At 46.0% G+C, this 13665-nt stretch overlaps 1 protein-coding gene across 3 annotated transcripts in view; it reads right to left on the reverse strand.

Moving 5' to 3' along the window:
* Window positions 1-13665, reverse strand: part of CSMD2 (CUB and Sushi multiple domains 2) — a 668701-nt gene that overhangs the window by 158118 nt on the left and 496918 nt on the right. For all 3 annotated transcript variants that reach the window (XM_067725393.1, XM_067725392.1, XM_067725391.1), the window contains 2 exons: window positions 7828-8030; window positions 2343-2534 (listed from right to left, as the gene is read on the reverse strand). In XM_067725393.1, the coding sequence (XP_067581494.1) occupies window positions 2343-2534; window positions 7828-8030 (395 nt within the window). The remainder of the gene's footprint in view (window positions 1-2342; window positions 2535-7827; window positions 8031-13665) is intronic.

The raw sequence follows: 13665 nt of genomic DNA on the forward strand, positions 1-13665 counted from the left end.
AAATAAAAAAAAAAGAGAAAAAATAATGACGATAATGGCCTCTAACATACACAATGTTTACTATGAACCAGGCATGGTTCTAAGTGCTTTACAGCATTATCTTATTCAATTCTCAAAACAACCCCATGTGGGCTTCCCTGGTGGTGCAGTGGTTGAGAGTCTGCCTGCTAATGCAGAGGACACGGGCTCGAGCCCTGGTCCAGGAAGATCCCACATGCCGCGGAGCAACTAGGCCCGTGAGCCATGGCCGCTGGGCCTGCGCGTCTGGATCCTGTGCTCCGCAATGGGAGAGGCTGTGATAGTGAGAGGCCCGCGCAACGCGATGAAGAGTGGCCCCCACTTGCCGCAACTAGAGAAAGCCCTCGCACAGAAACGAAGACCCAACACAGCCATAAATAAATAAAATAAAATTAAAAAGTGTACAGGTTTTAATTTAAACAAACAAACAAACAAAACAAACAAAAAAAAACAAAAAATAACCCCATGAGATAGGTACTATTACCTTCCCTGTTTTACAGGGCAGGAAAATGAGGCACAGGGAGATGATTTGTCTAAGGCTACACAGTTTGTCATGGTGAAGCGGGACTCGAACCCAGGCAGTTGGAATCCAGAACCCAAGCTCTAAACTTACGCACGGTGATTTCACTTGTGAATACGTAGGTACAACGTCTATCCCAGCACCTGTCATGGGGATGACACTCCATGAACATTTGTTATCGCCCTTTGCTTCCTCCCTATAATGAAGGGGGATGAAGACCAGCCAGACCGTCCTGGCAGACTGCCAAGGGAGCTGGAAATTAGGGGCTTGTCACTGGGATTTCCAGACCGTTTGAGAGGACAGGCAGGTGTTCACTTAGTTGCGAGGAACATTTCCCCACGCCGAGCGCAGAAGAGTGGGTAACGAAAGCTGAATTAACCTCTCCGCTCTGCTGGCTGCCCGTTTACTGGGTCAGAGAGTTGAAGCAATTTCCCCAAGGCTACTGAACTAGTAAATGGCAGAGCCAGGAACTGAACCTGGATCTGTCTTCTTCAATATCCTATACTCTCTCAATGTATCACAGCACATAGTTGAGAACTGAAATTGCTCTGAAACCCAGGTCTCGCCTTCCTGTCTGCAGTACATTCACGGAGATCCAACCACACATACCCATGTGACTCCTCATTGCCACCGAGGGACAGGACTTAGTGTCAACACCAGGCCTCAGAGCATGCCCAGCAGAGGCCAGTCCTCAGATGCCTGGACAGCGCCTCCCCTGAGTCTGTGTGCAAAGAGGTGCAGGGCGTCGCCGGGGTGGGCAATGCTGGGGTGCATCTCAGGAAGTCCCCTGAGCCCATCTCCGGGGTGGGAATCAGTGTGGGAGGTAGGAAAATGAAAAGCTTTGCATTCAGACTGATGTGGGTGTGACTCTTGACTCTGCCAAATCCCGGCTCTGGGATTTGAGGCAAGATCCTCAAAGTCGCCTAAGCTTCAGTCTCCTCTACTGTGAAATGAGGGAACGGTACTCATTACAGAGAGCTGCAGGGAAAGTTAAGTGAGGGTGTGTAAGTAAATGTCCAGTTGCACACAGTAAGGACTCCACGACTACTGGTCTCTTCTAAGAGCCATCGCTGATACAGCAGAGAACTGCACTCAGTATTTTGCCTGAAGAAAAGAGCCATGTGGACGTGAGCCCCTGGAACGTTTGTTTCCATCAATTTCTTTCTTTCCTGTCCTCCTCTCCCTTCAAGTTCCTTCCTCCTCCCAGCCTTAAGGAACTGGGGAGCAGGATCGATTCCTCAGGCACCAACCCTTACGAGCTACATGACCTTGGACACATCACAGAGCCTCCACTGCTTCATCTGGCAAATGGGGAGATTTAAGGACTAAGGACAGATCTGGAGAACCAAAACCCAGGCAACCAATAATTTCCTTGCCAAGAGGAAGAGCAAAGGTCTTTCCTTTACCTCCAGGTCTGTGGCTGCCCTTCTAGCGCTCCAGGTAATAGAAGGGTCATTTCAGAACCTGAAGACCCTTGCTACCTGAGGTGATCCACAGTCCTCCTTCCAATCTATAGGGTCTGGGTCAGGAGAAGAGGGACAGGCACACCTGGCTTAAAAATCTTTGGGACCATTTTGGAGAGTGAAGGATTCATAGTGTGTAGAGTGTGGGTGTGTGAATGCGAGTGAGTGTGTGTACACACAGACACGCGAAGCAGAGTAGACTTTGAGTTTTCTGCGACCTTCAGCTCTTCTGACTCTCCTGGCCAGGCTCAAGATGCAGCTGCCACTTAAGGGGGTAGGAGGTCTGGAGCACACAAGTGGTGGGACCAGAGGGGAGGGTTCACACTGCAGCTGCTTTGTACCGATGCACGTTGGTGGGCTGGGCTGCCAGAAGAATCTGTTCTCGATCTTCACACAGCTGATCTCTGCACTTCCCTGCAGCGCATAGCCGGGGTCACACTGGAACACCGTGGAGTCACCGGCTTCCCAACTGTCGCCACTCCGGCTCCCATTCTGGGGGACCCCAGGGTCATTGCACGATGTTGCTGTGGACACTGGGATAAGAAAACAGAGGAGGAAGTGGGGTTGCCTAGGTGTCTGCCAGACAGTGAGGCTCCTGGCTCACCACCCTCACTGACATCACCACGTCCATCACCAGGGCCACTGCTGGAATCTCCATTACCTCCCGCCGGTGTAACAGCGGGAGCAACAGCACCACCATCTCCGTTCTCACACCCATTACTGTCACCACCTCCACCACTACTTGTGACCATCACTTATTCTACTGGTACCCTCACCATTACCATCATCCACCTGTCCTGGGATACTATACTATGAGTTAAGCATGACTGCACCGCTATGACTGTAGGACTGAGTTCAACTTGTTATAACGATACAAGCCTTATTACAAAGATTAGCTTTGCAATTTTGCAAAATGTAGCTAACATGATCCGTATGAGGGAGTGACAAGGTAATTAAGCATAAACTCCAATATTCAACCAGAAAGGTCTGCAAAGGAGTTTGGGAGTTGTCCTGCCTGAATGCTGAGCAGTGGTTGAGAAGATGCTTGGAGTTACTAAGGTCAGGTGAAGGTCATGTTCTCCCTTGTATGGCAAACCACCACCAACTCATCAGACTGAAACCCGAGAGAATTCTGGTGTTTGTAGCAAGTGGCAAAGTAGAGTTCAAAATAAGTATAAATAGTTGGGGTGTATTAAAAATTCCAAAAACTCAGGAATTTGGGAGATGTTTGTAGTCTAATACCAGACAGCATAATACAGAGAAGGTGTTTTAAGAGCAAACATCAAATGAATGATGGAAGGGAGGAATAAATAATAAAAGCACAACTGACGGAACAAATGGACAAAATGCAGCATGAGAAAACACACCAAAGGAAATGGTACAACAGGAACTCCAGAGAAAAGATTCTGAGGCAGCTGCCTCCGCGGCCCCCGCCTGTGTCATCATTCACAGACTGTGGTTGGCAGGCCCCAGGGACAGGAGGTTCTGGAGGACACAGGACCCATAATGTTCATCGGCTTGTTTTTCTCAGAAATTCTGGCAGTTTTTCTCAGAAATTCTGGGAAAAATAACTTTTACACTAAGACAAATGAATTTATTATGGAGTAGAATGTAAGATTCACATTAGTTCTTAAGCAAACCAGGAAGCCTCAAAGAGATTTTATGCTTCCTACATCCCTCAGATCTCCTGGGGATATACATTCACTCTCCTCTGCTTTTAGGATGACTTCGGTGGAAAAGCCCAGGGCAACTGTATACACTAATAGCACTAATTATACCATCTAGGATTGCACGGACGAGTCGGGAGTTGGAGTATCTAATACCTCACACCCAGTAACGGCTAAGACAGTATGCAACAAACCGAGGCCCACAGCCAAATCTGGCTCTATGCCTGTTCTTACAAATAAAGTTTTATTGGAACACAGGCATGCTCACTTGTTTACATATTGTCTACAGCTGCTTTCATGCTCCGACAGCAGAGTGGAGTTGTTATGACAGAGATCATGTGGTCCACAAAGCCTGGACTTTCACAGAAAAAGATTTACCACCTGTACTTTCACGGAAGAAGGTTACCCACCCCTGGTTTATGGTCTCTCACACTCTCCTCTTTTGAGATCACATTTTAAACCTACCCTTTGCTTTGATCCAGCTTTAAATCATTAACACCCTCAATGATCTGCTATCGCTATGCTCCAGGCACATTGGTAAAATCTTCCAATACAGCCAGCTTAGCCCCCTCCATCTTCCCCCATCCCCGCGCCCAGGGGCCTTTGCACCTGCTGGCCCTTCTGCCTGGAATGCTCTTGCCTTACATCTTCCCATGCCAGCTCCATCCTGTCATTTAGTTTTCAGCTCCAGTATCCTCTTCTCATACAGGCCTCTTTGGTCACCTTCTGGGCTCATCCCTTAAACCCCTTCCATCAAATTTGTCACATTATCCTGTTTTGTCCTCTTCATAACACCATCTGTAATCATCTTGCTAGCTCATGTGTTTGCCTCTTTACTGTAGATCACTTGTGCATCTCTACAGGAATAGAGACCCTGGCTGTTTTGATCTCAACTGTATCTCCAGGGCCTAGAGTGGTACCTGGCACACAGTGGTGTTCGGTAAATATTTCTTGGGTGAATAAATAAATGAACAAACTATCACCATCAGATACTTACTGAATTTATAAAGTCAAACAAGAACCAATCTTCTTACCACCCAATTAAAAACAGACTTAGCTTTCATCTCTAGCTCTACAGCGTACACATGTAAATGATTCCTTGGAAGAAAACTAGCTCACTGTTGTGACCACACTCAGAAAGATTATTTATAGGGGAGGCAGTGGGGTGCGATGATTAAGGGCCTAGGTCTGGGAATCAGACACAGGTGTTTTGACCCAGGCTCTGCTACTTACTAACTAGATGACCTTGAATGAGAAACCTTTCTGGGCCTCAGAGCCCACATCTGCAACATGGATTAATGATGATGCCTGTACTTTATGGTTTTTGTGAAAATTATAAGAGATAACGTTGTAGAGAGTTTAGGGTGGTGTCGGCTCTATAGATGGCAGTGGTTACGCCTTCCTCTCCTTCTTTGCTCCCGCTCACCTTTCTTCGTTCTCACTTTCCCCCTTTAATGCTACTGAATGTGAGCTGCTTGGCAAAGCCTCCAGGGAGAGGCTGGATCCACGCAGTACACACAGGATGTTAGATGTTACACAGTCATGTTTACTCAATAAAGCCAAGCCTGCACTAACCGTCCCTGGCATTTCTGTACAATCCCCCGTCAAACACACACTATAATGTTAACATGGGGTGAGCCGTTCTCTCTTCCCTAGAGTAGTGCTGGTATTTGCTAAGCGATGACAGCAACAGGGAAGGTGACCTTTTCCAAACCTCGGGTACACCAGCACACCAGGCCAGGTAGTTTGGCCCACTCCCCTGTCTGTAGGCCTAAGTGATGTTCAGGGTGGCTTGCCCAAAGCAACTCTTGTGTTAGAGAAAAACACCCTTTCATTTGTTCAAGCCTTCTTGTGCCCAGGGGTCCAGTAAGCGGTGAGTGAGCTCCTGCTGCAAACACACGCTGTGCGGGAGTCTGATGGGCATGAGGTGGCCCCTACCCTCTAAGAGCTTCCTGTGAGCTGGCAAATAGGTGGCCAGCTCCCAGGCGAGGCCAGGTGCCCGGAACTGGCAACGTGCTGAAGAAATAGAAGTTGAGTGCTGGGGGCGCTATCGGCGACAGCAGTTTGTTCTGAATGGGGAGCTTAGGAAGAAGTGGCATCTGAGATGAACCCTGAAGGACGATAGGGCTTCTACGAGTTGGGCAATGCATGAGAAAGCAGCTGAAGCTGCTGGGCGAAGGCCCGGCTCACCAGAGCGCCCGGGGACTCTGGCCCATGTGGCAACTGCAAGGACACGTTGGAGGTCAGATAATGCAAATCCACGGGGGAATTTGCCGGTACGATGATGGGCTCTTTTTTTTTTTTTTTCTTTTTTTAAAGCCATACCCATCAGCTTGAGCACAGAGAACATACGTGTCTGGCTTAATTATTCCCAATTCTCCTCCCCGCAGCAAGTGGACTGAGCTGTCTCTTCAGCATTCTACTCTCCTTACTGCTGGGAGAGCCTTCCATTGCTTATCCCAGCCGTCTCCAAAGTTTGTTCCATGAAATGCTAGTCTCTTGAGAGGGCCTAGAGAAAAGTCATCCATGATGAAATATGTTTGAGAATTGTGACCTACCAGACCCCTTCCTAATGCATCTGCATTAGCAGAACAAATGTTCTCGGAGGCTCCGAACGACAGATAACCTCTTCAGGTCTGCCTCAACCTAAGCACCTTCCTGACATGACGTGACCACACAGACTTCCTTTTCCTTTAAATACCAATTAATTGTCCATGGAACTCCTGGGAACAGATGTTGGGAAATGCTTATCTAAAATGACTCTCTTGTCGCCCCGCAGTGGGACCCTAACCTTAAGTGAGTTCAATGTTACTCACTGGTTCCCGGGGACCCTCTCCATGGGTGAATGGGTGCGGGGATTTCCAGTCAGAAGACTCCCAATGAACTCCACAAGGAGCTATTCCTCGAGAGGCCGGCAGCCTGCATGAGCGTTAAGTGGGCAAGTTCATGAGTACACAGGAACATGATCCTGGAGACCCTCATTTGCCACACATGCTGCTAAATGCTCATCTCCATGGGGAAGACAGAGGCAGGAAAGAGCTAGAAGTAGGCTCTGTAATGCCACTGCAGCCTTACTGGTGCTGGAGCTATACCCAACCACCCTTAGCTGACACACCTACCAGGTGAGAGTGTGGAGCAAAGCCATGGCCCAGGTGCCACACAGCCTCGCTCTGGCATCACCATGGAAACCCCCCTCTCACATACACACAGTGGAGTAAGGAGATGGTAATGAAGACAGCTGCTGTATAATAAACATAAGCATAGACCGAGGCAGAGTCACTCGTGCAGGGAGATGAGTGATGGAAGAGGCACTTCAGAGGAGATGAGATGATGCATCGCAGGGAGAGGCAGGACCAATCATAGAAACGAGCCAGTACTGGGACTTGGATGTTTGAGCATTGCCCATTTTTGGTAGCCCGCTGTCACGCTCCTCCATAGCTGGCTACCGCAGCACATAATTAATTGAATTTAGATGACTCGTATTTGGCTTCCGGTCCTTCCTGAGATGTGCACCAGACTAAGAACAAGAGTGTGTGACATGTCAGCTCAGCTCTTCTGTGACTGTGCTCCAAGCCAGTGTCAGCTGTCCCTCCCCTGCCTCCCTCCCCACTCTCCACGTTTCAGCCCCAGTGGACAACCCTCCACTTCCAGAGCCCGTTATCCTGCCTCTCACACGTTCACACGCTCGTTGCACCCAGGATGCCCTTTTCTCTCTTTCTCATCTAATAAGGACCCACAAATCCTCCAAGTCCAACTCCACGGCAACTCTAAATCCACGTCACAGTTGACTGTGCCCTCCCTGAAATACTGTCTTTTCTTCTGTAACTTCTACTCACCCTTCCGGTTGGAGCGTGGGCATCACCTTTCCTGGAACATCTTCCCTGATGCTCCAAGGTGACCATGATAGCTCACGTTTCTCCCTCCAGATACTCGTTGATTTGTATGTCAGTGTTTATTCACCTACCTGTCTCCCCTCCCCTCAGAGTAAGCTCGGCGCAGATATCAGAACAAGCACTACCCATGGACCAGGCACAGAGCAAATGCTCAATAAATATCTTTACCCGAGTGGAGAGATGGAGGAAAGAAGGGACTTGCGGGAGGAGGAAGGGGGGTTACGGCAGGATCGATGGATGGAGGCTGGCGGAAGGTGGGCACAGACCTGAGAACTGAATGGCAAAACCCTGCTTGCTGGTGAAGAAGTCGGTGCTGAACTGCAGAACGACCAAGCTGAAGGTGCTGTGCAGGTCCTTGGGCAGGGCCGGGCCGCTGAGCTCCTTCAGCAGAACCCCATTCTCCACAGGTCCATCCCAGATGCGCAACACGTCGTGGAGCTCCTCCGTGTCAAAGACCAGGAAGTGGAGTCTGAACGGAGAGAAGAAGCAGGTGGTCACTCGGGGCTCAGCCCCTTCTTTCCAGGGGCTTCCGTTCAGGCAAAGTCATACACCTAAGACAGACTTGCAGGAAGGAAGAGGATTAGAGAGAATTATCCTCTCAATTTCCATCCAGCCTGCTCCACCCATTGGAGGTCACTAGAAAATGGGAACAAGGGTGAGGGAGGGTAGATTTTGGGCATCCTGTTTATTATCGTGGAGTTTCCTGTTGCCACTGTAAAACCCCGCCCATCTCCTCAACTCTACACGGCAGTCCCCAGGCCTCACTCCTGAGCCCCTATCCCTATCATTCTAGCTGGAAGGGGATGCTGAGAAGGCAGGATCTGGGGATAAAGGATAGAGGTAAAAAAACAAATACTCGGTCCAAAGCCCAGCAAGGTATTTTGTGGATATTGACAGACTGACTCTAAAGTTTCTATGGAGAGGCAAAAGATCTAGAAGAGCCAGCACAACACTGAAGAAGAACACATTTGGAGAACTGACACTACCTAATGTCAAGACTCACTATAAAGCTATAGTAATCAAGATAGTGTGATATCAGTGAAATAACAGACAGATAAATCAAAAGTCCAGAAATGGACTCATATTAATATAGTCAATTGATCTTTAACAAAGGAGCAAAGATAGTCTTTTCAACAAATGGTGCAGAAACTACTGGACATCCACATGCAGAAATGAATCTAGACACAGACTTTATACCCTTCACAAAAATTAACTCGAAACAGATCGCAGACCTAAATGTAAACGTAAAACTATAAAACTCCTAGAAGATCACATAAGGGAAAACTCAGATGCCCTTGGGTATAGTGATAACTTATTAGATACAATACCAAAGGTACAGTCCATGAAGAAAACAGGTGATAAGCTGGACTTCATTAAAAAGAAACATTGCTGCTCTGCAAAAGATAACAAGATACCAAAATCTGAGGGTGCTCAAATTCCTCATACAGAATGGCCTGGTATCTGCAAAGAACACCCTCCTGTATGCTTTAAATAATTTTTAGATTACTTATAATACTTAATACAATGTTAATGCTATGTAAATAGTTGTAAATATAATGTAAATGCTATGTAGATAGTTGCCTGTGCATGGCCAATTCAAGTTTGCTCTTTGGAACTTTGTGGATTGTTTTCAAATATTTTCCATCTGAGGTAGGTTGAATCGGTGGATCCTGAACGTGCAGATATGGAGAGCCAATTCTACACAAAGAATTCTCAAAACTCAACAGTAAGAAAACAAATAACATGATTAAAAAATGGGCTAACGTTTACCAGATACCTCACTAAAGAAGATATGCAAATGACACATAAGCATGTGAAAAGACGTCCCACATCGTATGTCATCGAGGAAATGCAAATGAAAAAAGCAGTAAGATACCAGTGTACACTCATTAGAATGGCTAGAATTCAGAACAGCACCAAATGCGGATGACGATGTGGAGCAACAGGGACTCTCATCACTGCTGGTGCGAATGCAAGATGGTCCAGCCACTTGCGAACACAGTTAGGCAGTTTCTCACAAAACTAAACACACTCTTACCATACGATCCAGAAACTGTGCTCGTCGGTATTTACCCAAAGGAGTTGAAAACTGATTTCCACGCAAAACCCTGCACACAGATGTTTATAGCTGCTTTACTCATAATTGCCAAACCTTGGAAACAACCAGGATGTCCTTCAGTAGATGAATGGATAAATAAACTGTGGTACATCCAACAATGGAATATTATTCAGTGCTAAAAAGATATGAACTATCAAGCCTTGAAAAGACATAGAGGAACCTTAAATCCATATTACTAAGTGATAGAAGCCATTCTGAAAAGGCTACATACTGTATGATTCCAAGTATGTAACATTCTGAAAAAGGCAAAACTATGGAAATAGTAAAAAGGTCAGTGATTGCCAGAGGCTAGATCAGGGAGAGGGGATAAACTGGTAGAGCACACAGGATTTTTAGGGGAGTGGAAATACTCTTATGATACTGTAATAATGGATACATGTCATTCCACATTTGTTCAAACCTATAGAATATGGGCACGAAGAGCAAACCCTAATATAAACGATGGATTCTTGGTGATAATGATGTGTCAATGAATGTAGATTCATCAGGTCTAACAAATGTACCAATCTGATGGGAGATGCTTATAATGGGGGAAGCTGTGCAGGTGTGGGGCAAGGGGGTGAATGGGAAATCTCTGTACTTTCAGCTTTGCTGTGAACGTAAGCCTGCTCTAAAAATTTAAGTCTTAAAAAAGGTGTGTGTGTGGGAAATAAAGGTCAGGGGTTATGGCAGGATCTTCGGGAAACTGGTTCAGCTGCAGTGGGGGCAAGGGTGAGCCTACACCTCCACTTCCCAGAGCAGAACTTGGATACCAGCCTGTCTCTCTGTCTCTCTCTCTCCTAATCAATTTTTTATTTCAGATTAATTTTAGGCTTACAGAAACGTTGCAAAGATAATACAGAGAATTCTTATAGACCCCTGACCACTTCTGCCATTGTCAATGCCTTCCATTTCCCTGGTACATTTGTCACAACTAAGAAACCAACATGGTACATTACTATGAACTCAACTCCCATTGATTTGGATTTCACCAGTGTTTCCACTGATGCCCTTTTTCTGTTCCAGGATCCAATCCATTTATCACTATATCCTTTTAAAAATGTCTTTTAAAATTATAAAAATAAGATATGCTCAAGGCAGAAAAAGGCTAACAATATACAGATGTCCTGAATTTTTAAGAAGTCTCTCTCACACAAACCAATCTGTTCTCTAGAACTTTCCACTTGATATTAGGTTTGGTGCAAATACTTCCAGATTTTTTTCAATGTGCACACATACATTCCCCCCGCCTCCGCCATGGGACTATATTTTACATAGTTTTATGTAACTTTCTTCACTTAATACTATATAATGGAGATATACATCTACTTCATTTTTTTCCTGTAGAAATGTACATTGCTATATTTCACTATTTCACATATGACTGCAAGGAACATTCCCATCTTTATGCAGTGTTTCACATTTATGTTAATATTTCAGTTGGCTTGTAGGAATACTTTGGTCGGGGGGACAGGTATACAATATATTTAAAGTTGTTGATAAATCCTGCTCAGTTATTCTCTTAAGTGATTGTGTCAATTTACATTCCCCCTGAACAGTATTCATATGACTGTTCTCTTTAAACTTCACCTTACCAACATCAGATATTACAATGTAAATATATTCTATATTAAAATACTTGCCCGTCTGCTAAACCGAAATGGAATCTCACTAGTGTTTTAAATTTAGATAATTCAGTAAGGTTGCGTATCTCTGCATATATTTATTGGTCATTTGTATATCTTCACATCCTTTACCCAGCTTGAGTTATTTGTCTTTTTAAATTCTGTTCACACATTATAATTTTTATTTATTATCTTTATATATTTTTATTTCTCTTTTACATATTTGTTGCTGACATTTTCTCCCAGCAGCTGGTATCTCTTTTTCCTTGAAATTTTGTTTATGGTGTCTTTTTTGGTATAGAAGTTACTCATTCTATGTAATCAAATGTTAATATTTTCCTTTAAGGATATTGGATGTCACGGTACGCTTGGGCAAACCCTCTTCTTCCCTATATGATTAAAAAGCAAAGCTTTAGGGCTTCCCTGGTGGCGCAGTGGTTGAGAGTCCGCCTGCCGATGCAGGGGACACGGGTTCGTGCCCCGGTCCGGGAGGATCCCACATGCCGCGGAGCGGCTGGGCCCGTGAGCCATGGCCACCGAGCCTGCGTGTCCGGAGCCTGTGCTCCGCAATGGAAGAGGCCACAACAGTGAGAGGCCCGCGTACCGCAAAAAAAAAAAAAGCAAAACTTTAATATTTTCTCAGCAGTTGTGTAGTTTCATTTGTTGGGTTTATTGGTTCATTATTTTTTCCAAATGGACCCTCAATTATCCCGCCACCTACCTAAAGTAGCCTCTTCCATGTTCTATCAAAATGCTCTGCTTCTTTCCTCCTTAGCATTTATTACAGTCTATACTTTATTTATTTGTTTACTACTCCTCTCCCCAGCTAGAACATGACTTTCACGAGCATGGGGGCAGGTCCTCTTCACTCTGGTAGCCCCACTGCCTGGGCCATGCCTGACCCTTCTCACAGAGCTCATAAGTACCTGAATGAAGATGCCTGTGCCTGGATAACCCAGGCTCTCTCTCTCAACGGGTCTGAAACCTCGGCCATGGGTATGAGTCTAGACTCTCCTCTGTTCCAGGGCTTCCTCCTTTGCCGTGACGGGATTCTAAATACTTGTGGTACCAGGAGCTCAGCTACTCGGCTGATTTCAGTTTTCAGTCTCATATTTTGATATTCTTACAGGGCAAGCTCCCCTTCGTATTTTCCCCCAAAATTTCTTAGCTAATTTCCCAAATTTATCCTTTCAAATTCCTCCAAATCCCGTGGATACTATGATTGAAATTGCACACTTATTTATTTATTTTAAATTTATTTATTTATTTATTTATGGCTGCATTGGGTCTTTGCTGCTTTGTGTGGGCTTTCTCTAGTTGCGGAGAGCGGGGGTTACTCTTTGTTGTGGTGCGCGGGCTTTTCATTGCAGTGGCTTCTTTTATAGCAGAGCACGGGCTCTAGGCGTGTGGGCTTCAGTAGTTGTAGTTTTCAGGCTCTAGAGCGCAGGCTCAGTAGTTGTGGCGCATAGGTTTAGTTGCTCCGCGGCATGTGGGATCTTCCCGGACCAGGGCTCGAACCCGTGTCCCCTACATTGGCAGGCGGATTCTTAACCACTGCACCACCAGGGAAGCCCTGCACACACTTACTGATTGATTCGGGCAAATTGATATCTTTACGTTACTTATTTTCCCCAGCCAGGAACACTGTAGATGTTGTAACTTATTTAGGGGTTAGTTTAGGTACTTTGGTAAAGTTTTATGGTTTTCCTCTTTGCATTTTTCCTCTTAAATTCAATTTTTGGCTTTTAGCTCCATTGTGAGTGGGATTTAATTATTAGTTACATATTTATTGTTGGATATATATATGTATATGTGTGTGTGTGCATGTATTTCTTATTTTCAGTCACTAGTTAAGTTCTAACAGGCTTCAAGTTAAGCTCTTGGATTTCCTAGGTAGACCCTTTTATAGATACAGGTGGAGCTTCCTCAGTACCAGAGCTGTGTGGGTTTCCTCAATGGTTGTATTCTCATCCCCCTGGCAGGGCCTCTCCTCCAGGGACTTCTGATGAGTGAAAACAGGCTTCTCTTCAAGGCGTTTAGGAGGGAACAGACTGGGGCCCTACACGTGGTTGGAAGGGGAGAAGGAGCTCCGCAGGAAAAGTGGAGCAAACAAGCATCCTCCCTGCTGTGCTAAGCTGCCCCTGGCTTCTCTGCTTCCTCCATGGTCAGTGAGGCACTGGGAAATCGGCAGCCGCCTGCAGGCGCAGACCAAGCGGTAGCTGTGTGGTGCTGCCGGATGTGCTCTCAGGGAAGAGAGGTTCTCGTGGGCCAGGCTTGTCAGGGAAGGCAGGAGGAGACGAGGCTAGAAGTTTGGGTGGCGTGAAAGGGAGCGTGTTTTCTTTTTTCTTTTTTTTTGCGGTACGCAGGCCTCTCACTGTTGT

This window comes from Pseudorca crassidens, chromosome 2, assembly GCF_039906515.1.
Source record: "Pseudorca crassidens isolate mPseCra1 chromosome 2, mPseCra1.hap1, whole genome shotgun sequence".
Lineage (NCBI taxonomy): Eukaryota > Metazoa > Chordata > Mammalia > Artiodactyla > Delphinidae > Pseudorca > Pseudorca crassidens.